This window comes from Centroberyx affinis, unplaced genomic scaffold, assembly GCF_046629955.1.
Source record: "Centroberyx affinis isolate AG114_WGS23_722 - 3 ecotype Tasmania unplaced genomic scaffold, CSIRO-AGI_Caff_v1 ptg000171l_1, whole genome shotgun sequence".
Lineage (NCBI taxonomy): Eukaryota > Metazoa > Chordata > Actinopteri > Beryciformes > Berycidae > Centroberyx > Centroberyx affinis.
Window position 1 is genome coordinate 1,126,141 of NW_027278868.1, and position 18,677 is coordinate 1,144,817.

Below are 18,677 nucleotides of genomic sequence, written 5' to 3' on the forward strand. Positions count from 1 at the left end.
TGCATGTCCACATAAGATGAAAACAAAACAGGCAGCTGCCGCGTAGCTAAAAATGACAGCTAATCACTCAAAGAGACTAAAGAAATAACGCTATACACTGCATTTATCATCAAGGAATTTCTATGTAAATGTATTTTCTGGAAGACGTGAACGCATATTCTCTCTCAGTCTCTCTCTCCCTTCCTCTTCAGTCTATAACTCCTTCATTCTCTCAGCCCAACCCCTCCTCTACTCCTCTGGGGGGGGGGGCGGGCGGCTACATATCGCAGTCCGGGGAAGAGCTTTCTCTTTGTTTCTGCAGTAATTGGATGAGATGAGCCGAGCCGTGTCAGTGTCCCTGTCACCTCCTACTCGGCAGGGTGCAGGAAGAGGGAGGGAGCGGTGAGTTACAGGGATATGGAGAGAGAGGGAAGAAGGGAGAGAGAGAGAGAGAGAGAATGGACTGCCACGACTGCCAGGGACTCTGATTAGGGAGAGAAGGCAGCCATTATCCCAGTATAGTCAGAGCAGGCAACACCAGGGGGAGTGGGAGGGGGAGGAGGAGGGGGGTGACATACAGGAAAGGTTATCATGACTGCAGGGGTTTCATTAGGATGAACAAATCACTGCTTTACATGGCTGGATGGAGATGTCCGAGAGAGACGCTGTCGAGGAGAGGAACAAAGTCTGGCTCTGGCCTTATCATCTACAGGGAGATGAAAGGGAACGCGGTGCATTCGCCAGACTCAAACGCCCCCATTTATATATATGCAAATAACTGAACACAAAAATAACCCCTCAAAGAGTTACTGTGTCTTGCCGGTTCAACGATTTTGGAGCATCTTTTGAGCAGCATGATTTTTGATATTAGCGCTGAACGCGGCCCCCGTCTCTCTGCTGCATTTTGCCTCTCTTTGCATCATCTGTTTTTTCCCCATGTCACGGTCACTGTCCAAGTTCTTGTCACGGTTTGTCCCGGCACCTATTGCACACTCAGCCGTGCTGGTGGGGGATCCAGTCTAAGGCTGGTGGAGCCGGGTAGGTTAGGATATGTAGAATAGGTAGGTTGTTATGTCTTGCTAAAATCTGCTTTTGGGTTTGTTATGTATCAAAAAAAAAAAAAAAGTGGATGTTTATGTATTTATCTTTTTCATGTATATCTGCTTTCAAATCCCAAATAAAAACACAATTAAAAAAAAAGATATGTAGAATAGGTAGGCTGTTGCTAAAATCTGCTTTTGTGTGTCTTGTGCTTTTCCTGATGTTTGTCTTATATCATTCTGTTGTATGGTTGATTGTTGATCAGTTAGATCTAATTAGGCTCATTCTCTGTAAAGCTATATCTAAAACTGTGGACAGAAGGGGACAGGGGGAGAAGGGCGGAACACAGAGAGAGAGCGAGAGAGCGAGAGAGAGAGAGAGAGAGAGAGAGAGAGAGAGAGAGAGAGAGAGAGAGAGAGAGAGTGAGTGAGCGGGCCGATGCGGTACCTGGGCCCATCTGGCAACTTCCTATCGAAGGAGGTGCTTCGTGGGATAGCTGCCTGGTGCTGCTGCAGGATCTGCTGGCACTGGAGGCGGTCGGGGCCCTGCGTGGGCGAGCCTCGGGGTAAAGGCTGGCCGGCGGCTGTGGGCACCCGATGCCAGGTGGTGTTCCTCCTGAAGGGCGTCTTGTACTCGCAGGGCGTGCCCTCGCTGTCGACCTTATACTCCACCATGGGTATGCGGTAGAGCTCGGAGCAGCCCCTAGGAGGGAGGAGGCATGGGGGAGGGCAACAACAGGAAAGGTAAAAGATCAGTGATGCGCCTGGGGTGAAAAAATCTTATGTCTGTCTTTATGTACAGTATGTCTCAGTTTCACTGCAGGTATTGTGTGTGGAGTGTAGAATTATATAATAATTTGTCAAGATAAAAATAAAACATCACTCTAAACGGGTTAAAAAAGCAATATAACCTGTTAATGCAATAAATTCCTACATAATTCCCATATAATGTTATATCACATTATCACATTATTATTGTGTCACATTATTACATTACATATTACCCTCAACTATTAATTAATTAATTAATTAATATCAAGGGTGTAAGAGTTTTTATTTGATGATGCAATAATAATATTGACTAATAATGAATGATAATGATCTTAAGTTATTACACTCTGTCATGACATTATTAGTAAATATTATTATTGAATCATCAATTAAAATGGGTTGTGGGTAATACAATACAATAATACAATAATGTAATGCAATAATGTTACTGTTATTACATTAACATTATTTTATTTACATTATTATTATTATTTTATTTTCAGCCCACTTTTACATTTTATTACAGTTTGACAAGCTATTACATTATCCGGCAGGTATTACATTATCAGTTGCTGTTGCCCTCATACTGTGTAATACTGCTGACCCTGAAGTCCTGGGGAGAAGGGGGGGCAGAGTTCATCCTTTGTGTTACCATGACAACACTGCAATGCTGTCAGAAATACTTGGCCACATGCAGACATCTACATATACTGTATGCTTGCAAGAATACACATGGACAAGCATGTAACCCCTATCCACACACACACACACACACACACACACACACACACACACACACAGAGATGACTTATAGGCACATCAGAAAGAGTAAAACAGTCGAAAACACTTTAACACTTTGCGTTAATAGAGCCTAAAATCTCGGCTTGCCACTTAATCTGATATGGGCCTCCCCTGAATAGCTGTACACTGGAGGCATTCCCTCTCTCCATCTCCATCCCATTACTGTTAACAACACTGAGGATGCCTGGGACGGACAGCGCCCGCGATGCCATTTCATGCAACATTAATCTTTGGGGTTGGGGTGCGGGCTGGTGTGTATGTTTGGGGGGGGGGGGTCAGCATTAAACAGCCTGGGTGTTCTGCTAGCTCTCCAGAAGCATCTCATGCGTGACCCTAATGATTACACTGCCCACCCCTCCTCCCACCCCCCCTAAGTCCATTTTCTAGGACCTGCCGGGGGGGTAGAAAGCTCTGTGTACTTTGCTGTGGTCATACATGTACACAGCGGGACTTGAGTGGGGTGCGCTGGCTGATTGCAAAGGCTGTGGTGGAGGGGCCGGTAATCCCTCTCAGAGAGACCTTTTCATCAAACTGGGCCATGGGTGGCTGGGCTGTTTACAGCTGGTGATATAAGATCTAACTAGAAGATCATCCTCCACTTCCTCCTCCTCCATCCCTCTCTCACATCTGGTCCATGTCAAGGCCAGGCCGGCCTCATCCATGATGAAGGACCGTCAATGGCGTGCTCCACATGCTCCATATCTTCCCGTTTGCATAAATATTTGATGCACATGGCATGCATCACTGGTTTGATGTATGGGACTATGAGAGTAATGAGTGGCATTAAGAGATCAGAGAAGTCTACTTAGTAAAATAGGGCTTCATCTTGTTGAGTGAAGCACATCAGCTAAACTGAGTGACACCATGCTAGGTGTGTGTGAGAGGGGCTGAGGGATGTGGGATTTTAACGGCACCATTATTATGCTGACAACCTAGTATGTTCAGTTTAACCATGAGGTTTACTTTTTCTTCTTTGCTGACACTCAATAGACGTGTCAAAAGATAAAGGTGCTAACAAGAGTGTTAAATGCTTCAGACTGTTGGTTAATGATGGCATTTTTTTTTTTTAACACGGACGCTAACCCAGTCATTACCTTGATTAACTGTGTGTGTCCCTCAAGCCATGTTGCCACACATCATTAATCTCTGAATAGGTTAAACTTAGTTAACAGCTTGTCAACAGGAAAGGTCTCGGCCGTTGTCTCTTGCTGTGCTTTTTGCACCAGGATGCCCGAGAACTGACAAGGTAAATTTCTCTTATGATGCTAATATTCTTCCACAGCGCTGCACGATGTGGAATGTGCTCCTTGTTTGTAATGTATAGGGGGACTCAGCCTCCCTGTGTATAAATCATGGAGTACCAGCAGGAAACGGGTGTTTGGTCAACAGTTAAACCTGAGCTGGAGGCTGGTGGAGTGGAGGCAGGGATTAGCTGCAGTCTCTGGAGCTGTCAGACCCACCCAGCCAGCCAGAAGGAGAAGAGGAAGCCAGCAACTGGCCAAGATTTACACACTGTCTGCTTCCTCAAGACTCCGCCAAGAACTACTGCTGCACTCTTACAGCTAAATGTGAGGGACTATAAATGATACCACAATAGCCTGTACAAGCTTGTGAGGAAAGACAACATCCACAGCTTGGAACGAAGACCATGTTGTCCACTGGAAACGGTTCTGTCTGATTTATTAGAGGAAATCATTTAATAAAACAGCTGCCACAATTTCAATGTGATCTGAGATTAGTAAAATAAGATTATTGCTCACTTTCTAAAAAATAACGAGTTGTGATGTTTTCACAGTTGAGTTGGCGACCAGTTGAAATGGAGGTGAATAAACTGCTCCCTCAGCCACTGGCCCATAATGAATTACAACAGAGCGGTGTGACAACAGGAACTTAGACCTCAGCCAGAGGGCTGTCAGTCTGATGACAAGGCCGGCGATCGCGGGACATGCTAATCCATTCCCACAGTCAGAGTCCATGTCACAGCAAAGAGCCAGAGAGGTCGTGACCTCCACCAGCCCTCTAAAGACCTTTGTCAAGAGGCTCACTTAATGAGGTGAGCTGAAAAGTGTATAGATTTGCAATTTGGAACCTCCTCCCTCCCCCCCTCCTCCTCCCAAAGTCTTTTTAATGGTGATCTAAAGGGGAGAACAGCTCCTCTGAAGAATGCGGGGGGGATTAAACGGAGCAATTTGTGATTCGTCTTCTCTGAGTTTTCGTTTAGAAGTGCTCTTTTTCACAAGGTGCCGGCATGGGAAGTGAGAATCACGGCTTAACTTCAGTCCAGATGAAAATCCATGATGATAAGTCTGATGACACTTCAAAGGAAAGGTCACAACTGGCCAACTGAATGTCACAGCCAATGCTCATTATCAACAGGGGTCTAGTGCAGGTTAAACCCACTTAAATTCAGTTTGCCCACATTTTTGAGCCAATATTGTGATCAGAGTAGGCTATACATTATAGTAAGAAAAATAAATTTGTGATATTCTGAAAATACAGTAAGTTTCTGCTGATGGTAGTTTGTCTTGTGGTAATCTATTTGACTGATCCTTTTATTTACCACTACATCTCTGATGATAAACATAGGCTAAAAATACACCGCTGCCATGTTCTGCATCGTGCATTCCGATTTCAAACAGCTAATCTTTTTCTTCTCTCATTAGTTTGATCCAAGACTAACATGCTGAACTTGTTTAAAGCTTTCCAGAGTGATGACGGAAAAGCCTCTGGTATTGCACTGAGCTACAACCACATCCTGCCTCCAGTGTAAATAAATACAGTGCAAGGTAATATTAGAGCCATATCTCCTTTAGCTTGAGACGGAGCAGGGCAAATCCCTTTAAGGCATAAACGGCTTTAGGAGCTCTGATGCTAAATAAAGTGCTTGATGAAAAAAATAGTAAAATCAAAGAAAAACACAGAGGTCTAAATGTTCCCTTTTCTCTGGTAGAATTCCTGTTAGCATAATTTCTGCAAACAGCTAACATTACCACCCCTGAATCCACCTTGAATCTAGAGAAATCAAAAGATTAAGTAGGCTAAATGATATTCTAATAATAAAAAAACACAGTAATAAAGTAAGTAGTCAAACATGCCCCTCCTAGTCTTCACATGTACTTGTGAAAACATTTTTCCTTGTCATAGTAGCAGTTTGGAGCCTGGGTACTTTGTCTGGAGGTCATGAGACTCTTGTCCATTGTTGTTAGACCGGCCCCCATCCCACTGGCCACGGGGGACCGCCAGGGGCCTTCGGGCCCCCGCTGAATTCCTTTCCCTTGAGATAATAGTGGAGAAACTGGAGCACTTATTGTTGACTGCAACACTTCAGCAACTCAAAGAGGCAGCAGCGAAAAGAGTCGAGGGCCCTCAAGATTCTTCACCTGACCTCTCACCTCTTGATTTGTTGGAGCGATGGGAGAAAATTCACAGGGCCTGAAAAGGACCTTCAAGTTCTCATGACACCATGTTGAGCCACGGTGTTCCAGTAAGAAGGGGAAACGTCCCACTGGAGCTCAACAGCATCGGATTCCAGTATGGCCACCTACTGTATGTCTGCTAATCTGCCCCACACATCTGTTGGTAAACGCCATATATGGGTCAGGCTCAGTCCATTATACGCCTCATACAGACTATTATGAATGTATAGGATGACTTAATGTATACTTTTGTGCGCAATGCTATGTAGCATGACGTATATTTGTAAAAGCATCTTTCACTGCCCACCAGAAGTGCTTTCCCCAGCTTCAGTGGTGTCATTCAAACCCAGCCAGATGTCCCACACAGGCAAAGGAACCGAGCCAAGCGCTTCACTCACCGACTCCTCCATCCTGTAAGCGCAGTTCCAGGGAGCTGGACACGCGTTTGTCGACACAGATTGAGTTTTGGAAGATGTTTGTTTTGACTGCTTTCTGCTTCCCTGAACTCCGATTATGATTGTATCATCATGTTTCATCACAGATCGCGGTAAGAGGATTAGAAGTCGGTTCTGCCAGAGAGGCTGCTGTGTTGGATTCGCAGACTAGGCGTGTTAGTCCACCATCTGGGGGAGCAAATATGTCAGTCCTCCGCTGCCAGACCAGAACGCAAAGTTGAAACACAGTTACAAGGCCCTACTACACAGCCTGTGACACAATGACACACACGCACACACAGTCACACACACACAACTAACATCTGTTTAAGAGCATACCCATTCAGAATAGTTGGCATGGCTGTGATTTTTATCTTCCAAAAATATACAATCCTATAAACAGATTTGAACTAAAATATCTCATCCAGCACCTTTCGCCTACATTTTTCAGACATCTTTTTTTTTTATGCTTTATTTGACAGAGTTAGTGAGAGAGAGACAGGAAGGCATGGGAGAGAAAGAGGGGAGGACATGCAGCAAATGACCGCGGGCCAGATTTGAACCCGGGCCGCTGCAGAAAGGAACCTTATGGATCTTATGGTATGCACTCTACTCGGTGAGCCACTGGGGCGCCCCCATTTTTCAGACATCAATGCTCAGAAATGCACAGGTTTAACAACTATGCAAAATAAAATATTTATAGGAATAGGAATAGGAATATGTTGCGATTGTTTTTGATTGTTGTGGTACTCAGATTTTGCAGTTTTTATGACAGGATTAGCTAATAGCATTAGCACTAATTGAAGCATCAAACAAAAACGTGGGATTAAGTGAAGATATATTCTCTGTACACTTGAAAGCCATTCTGCTGTGGGTATTTGCGAGCGAGCGGGAATGGCATTTATTAGTAGACGCAAATCTGTCAGCCTGAAGCAACAGCAAAACAAAGATGTTGCAAATCGGAGTGTGAAAAAGCGATGGATATGCTTTCACAGGATTGTCTGGCTGTCACAGACAAAACAAGCAGATGTGCTTTTGGAGCAAGCCTTTTACACAGACTTTCATCTCTGCACATCACAAAAGATCATTTGAAATATGCTTCTCTCTTTCTATTAGGGGACTGACGGCGTCTCCCCATGGGTGAGCGTCCCTAAAAAGCCAAACACTCCCATCCTAATTGCTGAATAGAAGATGGGGCGAGGTTAGAAAAAAGCAATCTGCAAATGTGAGCTGTCAAACAACGGCAGGAAGAGTTGAGCCATTAATCAAAATGCTCCTCTCATTATCATTAGTGAGAAACGCTGACTGTCCGTGTCTGCGTGACTCTATAGCCCTGCTGGAGCTTTTTCCCGTAACACAGACACATCAATACAGAGAAATTCTCCTCTCCAGAGAAATCACTGGAGCCTTTAAAGAGAGCAACATCAACCCCATCGTAACAAAAAACAGTATAAGCATTTTTCTATGCAAATCATCCCAAATATGAGAGCAACGGTGAGGCTAATTTCCAGCTGCATCAAAAGATGAGAAAAGTAGAAAATACTCTTCTGTGATTGGCTACATATACTTTTCTTCTCGGGGAACAACTGCTTCTCTATCTCAATAACATAGACAGTTCAAAGACAAAAGGCAGCCCACTGGTTTTATATGTTTTGTATACATCCTGTGTCTGTAGTGCTGTTCCAAACTGTTAGGTTAGGTGAAAATAAGAAAACGAGAGTGCGAAGTTACCTTCGGGGGGTGCCGTCTTCATGAGGCTGGATGATAACCACTTTGACAGTGATGGAGGTGCGCAGCAGGTCAATCATCTGCTCATGGGTGAGAGTGGCGACAGCCACCTTGCAGATCTCCACCAGCCGGCTGCCCTGCCTCAGCCCTGCCTTCCAGGCGAAGCCAAAGGGCTCCACATCGGCCACGATGCCCTCAAAATTGACATGGAAACCCAGCTGGCCCAGGCCGTTCCGACGCAAAGTCATCTCTGACGTCTCACAACCTCTGGTGGCGATCTGGAATCAGAATCAAAATCACTTTGATCGACAAGTACAATAAATATACAGGAATTGGTCTTGGCCACACTGCTCCAGAGACACGATGATATAAGGACACCATGGCTTCACAGACAGTACAGTAGAGAAAAGTGCAAAGACACACTATAGACAGTAGACTGTACATAATCACTCTACGCAGAAAGTCACACTAGAGAGAAAAATGAGCAGGTATGAGAGTTTCCACAGATAACGCCAAACACAGGATTAAGGACAGAGATAGACTGGAAGTTGAGCAATTTGAAAATCCTTTAACAAGAGCTTTCTAAGCTGGTTAAGTCCAATGGTAGCCTTCAACACTGTAGAGTACACTTTGCACATGTTATAATGACTGTGTGTGGTTTGCACTGTACAACATACACACAAACACACAAAGAATACAATTAGGATGACTGGAGCATACTAGCTGCACAGTGACCACTAAAAAACACACACATATTATACACACACACACAAATACACACCTGTCTCTGAGGACACTTTCACCACAGTGCCTCACACGTCACACACTATGTGTATGCTGCATGGGGAATGAAAAACTTGGACATCAAGACATGGACAGGTCCACACAGCAAGTCTATCAAACCAGTGTTAACTTGTAAGAAGGAATTTGAAGCAGGACATTTATATACTACCACACACATCCAGCATCAACTGACAGCTGCTGAGCAAACCTCCATATCCAGCGTGAGCAATTCACCAGCTCCACCATTTCTTTCTTGTGACAGCCATTGGCAGAAAACCTCACACTCCATCCAATCAGCTTTAATCACCCATCAGATTAGTCTTGGGTCACTTGTGGGTGACTGCTTCCATTTGCCTCAGAGTGGCAGCTGGCTTCAGGGACACATTAACTGAGACTATGACCTGTCAACACTCCACCAGATTCTCACACTGGCAGAAATCCTACCCCGCATGTGAGAGGAGACCCTCGTCAACCATGATGGACCATCATGCATCAACTGTGTTTCCTCACAGCAAGACACGGGCCCGGTCTCACGGAGGGAAACCTGGTGATGTTGGTGAGCCAGTTTACAAGCATGGTAATTAACTCACTGAAGGGCTTGTCTCTATAACACTGTTAGTGAAATGGGTTGACAGACAGTTGTGAAGGTAGCCGGTGAGATGGCCATCAACAAAATCTGACCAGCACCATTTTCATAAAAGCAAAAACTTGTCAGTTTATGCAGTGCGTCAAAATTTTAGGCTGATACCACATCTATAGTTGTTTTTATACTGTGGCAATGACAAGAATAGAGGGCATCTATGGTATAGTGGCCAAGTTTTGAGGGAACACAACCTAATTCTGTAATGCACTGTTTTAGATTAAGAGCGGTCTGAGGCCCCAATAATCAGTTTTCTGGCTAGACTAGAGAAGCACTTTGGTAAGATGACCCACAATCTAAAAAAAATATTCTGGATAAAACATCAAGGGCAAGTCAAATTGGAAATGTGGGGTCCAAAATCTCTCTGGGGGCAAAGCCTGGAGTTAACTGGCCTGGGTATTAGGGAGACATTGGCCTGGGTATTAGGGACCGTTCTGCCATACATGAGTCAAACTGCCCTTTGTCAGAAATTCATTAGGCCTAAATAATAGCTTTCTAAATGCCTTCATTGGGGCTCTTTATCCAGGAAATTAATGTGCACAAGTTCTCATCAGAATGGCCCACATACATAATGCCTGATCTAACAGGACACTTATCATCTCATAGGAAGGATTTGTGGCCTGTAAAGCTATTATGATAATGGTGGTGACATGACGTCTGGCATGTATGTATGAGTGTGTATGCTGCTGGCTAAAATATTTCCCCAAGTGGAGTCTAAAATGGGCTCAGATGACCGGTAACAAAAAAAAACCTACAACCCCCAAAACTGCCTGCAAAAAACAGACAATATCAGCCTCAAATCTGCTGTCAAATAAAATGGCATCTAAACCTCCATACTTAGTGAGAGTAAGAAGCAGCTTTGACACTGATGACCTTGTCTGTGGCAGCATATATCACAGACCCAACAAAACCCCATCATTCCTCTCAACTTCAAAGAACACAGGCGCAGCCCCTCTGGACTAAATCTAGGGCCAATCATTTCCCCGGAGCTGTATGTTTGCAATTCCCATAGGAATCATAATAGCTAAAATCTAGTAAATCTAGGACAGTGGCATTTGATGCAAAAAAGTACAATGTTGTTTTATGGGGCAAGAGTAGAGGCAGAGGGTCTTGTCGGTAATGCCTAAAAATACACTGATACATTATATAGGACTTAGTTGTTTATGTTAAGATGTAGCCCTAATAAACCATGTCCAAACCCCAATCTAGAAAATGTGGCTAGGAGGGAACTACTTTGTTTAATTAGCTCAAGAATGTGCACAAATTAGCATGTGATGCTCCTTTCCATCTTTCATCAGATTCAGGGCGATAGCAGATACTGTCATTCTCTTTTATCTCTAATCCTGATGGTGCTTAGATGAAGAGGAAAAAACATACATAAGGAGGGGAGACTGCTCGCACTTCTTACAGAGAACAAAAACAAAAAAAGAGCATATATCGTACTCTAGCCAGCATGACTGGTCTCATAAAAGCCAAGCACGCGGCCACCCAGCGCAGCAACACCCCGGGGAGCAGGACATTATCACAAAGCTTTTAGTTGTACTCCCACACTGGGCCTCTCTGTGTGTTACAGTGGGCAATCTGTTCACTCTGTCTGCCCTGGTTCACATTACATCACAGGCCCGGCAGCCTGTAAATCCTTCCAATGAAACATGATTCTAGTCAACCTCTGGGACGGTCAGGAAAACACAGACACCTCTGGGACGAAGTCTGCATGGTCAGCTCATACTCTCATACCTAATGTGCCTACTGCTGCTCTCTAAGTAACACAAATAGCCACCCACTTATTAATACTTAGGTTTGACGCCTCAGCAGCTTTATATACTCTTGAGCTTCTCTTGGATAATATGCCTCCCAAATCCCGTGGGTGAGTGGACATTAAATGTGAAAGGAGATTAGCATAGTGAATGAGGAAGTGATGTCCTTTGGCTAATCACAAATGCTAATATATCCAGCTCTGTCCTTTCTGATGAAGAGTGTAGTAGACACTGAATGACATTTGTGTCCTTTTAAGATTAAATATGGTAAATACTTTGACAGGATCTTCTGCTATTTCAGGTGGCATTCCAGTGCTGCAGGTCTGCTATCCCAGTAGCCATTCAGAGAAATGTGCATATTTAGTCACCCTAATTCAAATGTTTTCACTCTTTTGAAAGTAGTTCATCAAAAAAAAGTGACGTGTAACTATCTCTACTAATCATAATCCCAGCCAAAATGAAGTTCAGGTGCGCAGTAGGGGAAGAGTTGTGTGTGTGTGTGTGTGTGTGTGTGTGTGTGTGTGTGTGTGTGTGTGTGTGTGTGGGTGGGGGGGTGGGGGGTGGGTTGTTACTCCCATTTTGCTGGCTTCTTGGGTTCTTGAAAATTGTGAGATTGTTGATGAGGTCGCTGGAGGCTGATTTAAACCAATAAGTGGAGAGTAGGAAGATGCAGCCTGGCAGGAATAAGGTCAGGCTCAGCCTAGGTTTGGTTTTTTGGACTCAACCTCAGTGTAATTTAGAGGAAGCAAAGGGCTGCCTGATTAGAGGTTCAGTAAACAAATGATGGAAACTAGAACAGGAAAAAAACAAGCCAATACAAGGAACGGAAACAAGGCATTGGATGTCAGCATCCGGACTAGAGGAACCAGGTGTTTCGACCCATTTACTGAAACTGAAGATGCCTAGACCCACCTGACCTCACACACAATATAAACAGGGCCACAGAGTTGTACAGATGGCCAAGGCAGAACTGCAGAATGGAGATGAGAGGACTTGGACTAAGTGGGTAGCTCTCCATAGCAGTGAAGCAGTCTGAGGCCAAGTGTTCTCTATTCTTAGTCTGTCAGACCCAAAAATGTGTCTCTGTTTCCTCGCTTCCCCTTCAAAACTGGGTTGGAGCATCATGTGCTGTCCTGTTTTAAGCCTCCTCCTCCTTTACTTGCATCTAGATATTTGGTAATCTAAGGATGGACCAAATCACATTATCCCTAATCTTGCACTCCATTAAATGAGTGACACAAGCTTCATTTTTAGATTAAAATTGTGTGATGTTTCATAATGGTCTATCCTAATCGAGAGCAGGAAAACATCTGCAAATTTGCGACCTAAGCCTTTGTCTGTAGACCTCAGTTGATTTTGTGTAATGAGCAAAAGAAAACTATCGACAGGATAATCCTCTCTGGACTCTGCTGATTACACCTAACACTCTCGCATTCAGGTGACACTTGTGTCCCTGCACAACCCTGGGAGGACCAGCTGGCCACAGGCTGTCCAGAGGAAGCGGAAGCCAGGAAAACGAGTGGGTTTTGGGTTAACACTGCAAACCACACTCACACGGTGTGGAGGAAAAAAATAGTGAAAAAGAAAGGAAAGAGAATGAAACAGCGGAAGCTCAGTGCAAAGTTGCAACACAAGTGTCTGACAGGATACATATAGGTTAAGCCAGTGAACAGCTCTGACATAATAATGAAAATAAAATGACAGGGTTTGTGGTCCACAGTAACGCTACAATGGCAAGGGTAATATTTGCAGAACATACTCTTTCACCACACAGACCACAGCCATCAGCATCCTCCCGAAGCTGAAATGTCTCGCTGCCCCACTTGAAAGTCAAGGCGGATATTTTCCTTTATATGCCATGCAGATTCCCAACTGTGTCAAACTTTGTCATCATGGCTTTACATCCATTTCAGACAGAAAACCACCAGGTCACGTTTCAGGAGTCAGAATATTCTGTGTAACACCAACATGTCACTTGCAGGTAAATTGCTTGGGTGGGATAAACTGCTGATCTCCTTTACAAAGCACAGGAAAAGAACATGGTCAGAGATCACAGACTGATTTCTAGCTTTCTCAGCGAATGCTATCAGATACTGGGGCTAAACCACTGAAAGGATATTTTCAGAAGCTTAGATAAAGCCAATTAGACAGTGCTTAATGAAGCTGCCAAAAGAGAAGAATGCGACAGCCACGATAGCTGCAGTGTAACTACTGCAAAATACAGCACTGGACCCAAGATAAAAAATTAATGCTGTCTTTGACATGCCTGAGAATAAAGCAACTGACAGAATCTATACAAACTGGTATGACAACTAAATCTTTTTGCTGCTATTTACTCACTATTTATCAGAGGCAAAGTCTTCTTAAACTAAGACAAAACCCCCAATTAGCCACAGAGAGTGCAAACAGATGTCTTCCCCAAACTGAAGAGATGGATTTACTCCCTCTGTGAAGGAGATGTCATGTTTTACAGCAGATTACAAATAACCTGGAATTCAACGAGGAAATCTTTGGGCCTCAATGCAATTCCTCTAATCTGATTCCCTCTCTTGCATTCTCTGAAAACTCTTTGGTATGTAATATGTTACAAAAGATCAGCCAGTCTTGTCTACGGCCTAATCCGGCAGACATTAAGAATTCTAACATGACAGAGAAAATTACGGTTGTGTCTCGAAGTCTTACCTCCAGTCTTTGGACCATCTCCCTGATGTCTTCCCCGCAGTTGTCGTGGGCAGACAGCATGACGCACTCCCCGCGCTCATAGAAGATCTTAATGCTCATAATCCCCGACGTCCAGCCGATGACGTCGCGGCAGGAGCAGTTGAAGACCACGTTCTTCGACTCCTCCTCGATGAGCACGATGAACTCATTGGAGATGCCGAGCAAGCAGTCCACGTCCATGGACTGGCCGAAGTCCCGGGCGCGGACGCTCCAGGTGATGGCTCCCACGCTGAACAGGTGCGCGTCCTTCCTGGGCTTGGCCTTCTCCTTCTTCTTGGCTCCGAGGGTGATGAAGCTGAATTTGACAGCAGAGTCAATAGTGGCTGTGCTAACAAAGTTCTCCGCCAGGTCCTTCAGGTACTCCTGCCGCGTACGCGTCGCCATGGCACGGAACTTCTCCGATTTGTGCGCGGCGTTTTCTCCATTGATGACCTTGGCGAGCAGGAAGTCCCTGAACACGGCCGACTTGGGGAAGGTCACACTCTTGGGGATGGGAGGGCCGAACGGAGGCACGTCTTTAGATCTTGATACAGCCACGCTGGAAGAGCAAAATGGGATGGAATCAGTGATCTTAGTGCCACTGGAAGAAGTCATAAGTGTAGCGATGACATAACAGATAAACTGAAAGAAGTGCCATAAAATGCAGAGCATTGAATTGTTTAATCAGTAGACGTTTGAAGGGGGTTGAAATTATATAGCTTTCAGGGAAATTGTTTCTGGTGGAAACACTGAAAGGAGCTAAGGCTCTTTTGCTGCGTTGATTAAAAGCTATGTCATTAACAAGAGCCATCTTGACTTCAAACAACTCTTGAGGAGAGAGTCGTAAGTCATAATTTCAAGGTGTCTCTGAAGATAATGACTGTACATTATTGAACAGATCAAAAGAGCTTTGTGATTCCCACACATTACTATAAAGTCATGAAAGCAACCAGAGAAAGCATTCAGCAGACTATTATTATTCCTTCAAATTAAGCTGCTCTAAAACGTTCACGCGGAGCCATTTAGCGTGAGGATATTTATGCGAAAGACACATCAAAAGATAAACACATTCCCTTAAATTGTCTTGAGGGAATTAGTTTACTTCAAATGTTCTCTTTTCCCATGGTGAAGCGCTTCAATAATTGGTGGCTTGAATCAATGCCATCAATTTTAGATGTTGTGTTTCCACCTTCCCCCTCTTCTCCTGGCTGTTTTCATATGCCTGAGTAGAAATAGCTTTAAGCCAGCCTGGCAGGGCGGTGGCTGCTCGCTCTGTTTACCTGTAGCAGACGTTATCAGTGCAGGGGTTGTGGACTTTGACGATGACAAACACGTGTTGGAAATGAGAGCGGATGTTTTTCGGAGTGAAGGGAAGGGCCCCGGGCTCCTGGAATACTATGGTCACGATATCGTTGCCAATGTGCCTCTTCCTTAATAACTATATAGATAAAAAGAGGGAGAAATAGAGACAAAGACAATACATAAGAAAATACATAAGAGGTGAATATAAAAAGGCAGTGCAAGAGAACGAGGGTTTAGAGTGAAAGGGGTGTAGACGACCTTCTAATTTATAGCAGAGAAAAAACAAAACCTTAAATGAATTGTATCTTTTTATGGAAAACATAACATTGGAATTTCATACTAATTCATACTTTTACAGAAATTAAGATTTGCAAAAATTGATATTCTATAAAAAGCTTTTAGATGCAGCTATGCCCTTTTGGATTTGTCTTTATGGTTACAAATGTGTTATTTTGAGCATCAGACAGAGCTGAACAAGAACTTTCCAATAATACATAAGACTAATTTTTTCTCCAAAATGTCACTTATGCCCATTTTGCACCAAACCCTCAAATAATAGTGTATAGCAACAGACAAATCAAGCTTTTGCAGGAGCTAAAGACAGTATAGCTTATTCCTCCCTGGTTTGAAAGCCTAGCAGAGCGCCAGTCGAGGAAATTAGTAGTCTCTCTAAGATTTCAATCTCAAAACAAGCAAACTGAAATGAACTGTCACTGGCATCAATACCAGCACCGCCAGCGGGACATCGAGTCATTTAGAGAGCAATGACTGCAGTTCTAGTCATTGACGACTATCCAGCTCCATGCTGTGATCCTGATATCCATTCCCAGGTGTCAGACATCAGGATAAAAGGGTTTCGAGTGATATAAATGTGACACAAACACAATTTAGACTCCACAGTTTTGTACGGTTGGACTGTGCGGGTAGTTAACCTCATTCCCGGGTTGCTATGGAGAGGTATAAAGGGGCAGGAAGGGCCTGTAAACAAACAGGATTAGAGGGTGCAGTGGTGAATTGGAGAGGATGAAGGGGTGAGCGAGGTGAGCTCTGCTTGGGCCTACTGCAAGATTACCACCAGGGATTAAATGACAGTCCCACTCAATTAAATACAGCTGGAGGAGGGGAAAGGAAAAAGAGAAAGAGAAGCTCTGAATCCTGCCAATCAGGAGCCTTTGGATCCATGGGAGAGAATATGTCTAGAATAGGTCTCTCCAGAGTTTAGCTATGGACCCTGTTCTACTCCAAACACCCTCCTCCACTTACCAACTCCTTCAGTATGTTCACTGGTAATATCTCTGTGGGGTTGTAGCCACAGGGCTCAAAAAGAAAGTACTTCTCCATACCCGCAGTGCAGGGACTAAGATGGTGAACCTCTGTAATCAGGGTTTTATCGGGCCATCACTCGCCGGCCCGCCACTGGATCCAATTAATCCCACTTGTTAGCGCAGACAGACACAGAGACCCGTCTAATACCACGCCAGGTCCGGCCCCTGGGGACTCACTGATTAAAATCCTACTATGGGGTGCCGTTGCCATGGCAATGCTCAAGGTTTCAACTGATAGGTCATTACCGTGACGAAATGAGGCTCTGGGGAAGATTGGCAGGAGCTGGGATTGAAGATATCCTAAAAGGAAGCTGCTCGGGGACTTATTACCGCCGTCAGCCACCGGCTCACCGCACACTAAAGCTAAGATGCGGTCTGCTGGAAGGAACGGAGAGGGGTTTACTGACCTGCTGTCTGTTGTTGGGGGTGTAGGGAAGCAGGGTGGACACATGAAACATCAGCTCGTAGTCCTTATAGGTGGTGTAGAGGGAGTGGGTGCCTGTGGAGTCGGCTGTAACACAGAGAAAAGGGCAGTCAAGGTCTCAGACTTCATGAAAAGCAGCCATTATGTTAGATAAGGTGATGATGTAATGGTACATGAGCTAAAAGCCTGATGTTCACAGTAAGATCAAGCATTCAGGGGCTTACAAAACATTAAGGCCACAAAAAAAGCAATACGAAATAGAGCTGGACATCTGTACTCAGCAGGATTAGGAGTGAGTGGGCTTTTGTTGGCGTGTGTGAAGTTTTTTTTTATCTTACTCTTGTTGTCCAGCTGAGCTCTGTACTTGGCGAAGCCTTTGAGGCGCACCCTCTGGCCCAGCAGGTCCAGGAACTCGTCGAGGGCCGGTCCGGCGCTCTCGTTGTTATACATCTCCTCTTCTGTGCTCTGGCCCGCCTTGCAGTACAGCACTCCCACCTTGTGCTGGAAGCTCAGCTGCAATCAGGCACATTACACAGACAGTACAGTGAGTAGCCTATCGTGGAGCTGATATGGATCACATGCTGCACTCGCACATACATCAGACACTCGCAGCAGAGAAGTGCTCACTTTCCATCCTGTCACGGTTAATGTGAAGGCCTTCATAGCCCCTCTGCCAGTGAGCTGAAATCCCCCCATTTTGTATGGCCAGGCTATGAACTCTCTCGAGCACTGAGCAGAGCATAAATCAACACAAGCTAATAGCTGCTATTGAGGAGCAGCTGTGGAGCAACTAGAGAGTGAATTACAGACATATAACAGGATTGCCCTGCTTTATTGCAGAACACTCTATAAGCTGCCATCGATGGCATTTTAATCCTTTCCAATAGGACTGATGTAAACAATGCCTTTAATTTGTCATTGAGTCTTCCACTGTCAGCTGAACAGAAGTGAGATACTGTGCACAGTGCATGAGACGGTAACAACAGTGAACTTCCACTCACCACCAATAATACAATCTTGATTCATACCACAATGTTCGTCTGAGGACGGTGAATTAATCATCACTCAAGGCAGAACGCCTCAATAACGATGGATGTCTTATTTATGATCAGGAGTTTTCCTATCATCCAGAAACAACAGGTCCAATATGATCTTGTGTTATGCGGAGTCAGGTAGAAATAAAACATCAGTGAGACAGCGGTTTTCCTTGCACAGTGAGTGCCTTCTCCACCCGCTGAACTATAGAGTCATGAATCTTTGATGGCTTACAGCTCCCCGATGCCGGCCAAGGAAGAGGGTAAAAGAAAAAAAGACAAAAGACTCCTGCTTTCAGCACCTGTTGCCCCATATTCTCGACTGAGGACAGCATCCTGACATGGGGTCAATGTGGCAAGACAAAAAGGTTCTGCGAGTGTGAAAGCCAAGAAATGATCTATATACTGAAACAAATTAGAATTGTCTTTTTCCTCCCTTACAGGTTATCAGTTCCCAGTGTGCCTCTGACACTGTTGTCATGGTGACTTCCTCTATCAGGCAGACGGCTCTGTACTAAAGCTCCTGCGGTGACTGAAAGCTAT

General features: G+C 44.6%; 1 protein-coding gene across 1 annotated transcript in view; it reads right to left on the reverse strand.

Moving 5' to 3' along the window:
* The window catches only part of sipa1l2 (signal induced proliferation associated 1 like 2), a 37,879-nt gene extending 20,083 nt beyond the window's left edge, over positions 1-17,796 (reverse strand). The window contains exons 1-7 of the mRNA XM_071534515.1: positions 17,728-17,796; positions 17,439-17,613; positions 17,084-17,187; positions 15,330-15,487; positions 14,032-14,608; positions 8,173-8,447; positions 1,468-1,722 (exon numbers count right to left, since the gene is read on the reverse strand). Of these exons, the coding sequence (XP_071390616.1) occupies positions 1,468-1,722; positions 8,173-8,447; positions 14,032-14,608; positions 15,330-15,487; positions 17,084-17,187; positions 17,439-17,613; positions 17,728-17,796 (1,613 nt within the window). The remainder of the gene's footprint in view (positions 1-1,467; positions 1,723-8,172; positions 8,448-14,031; positions 14,609-15,329; positions 15,488-17,083; positions 17,188-17,438; positions 17,614-17,727) is intronic.
* Positions 17,797-18,677: the final 881 nt, after the last annotated feature.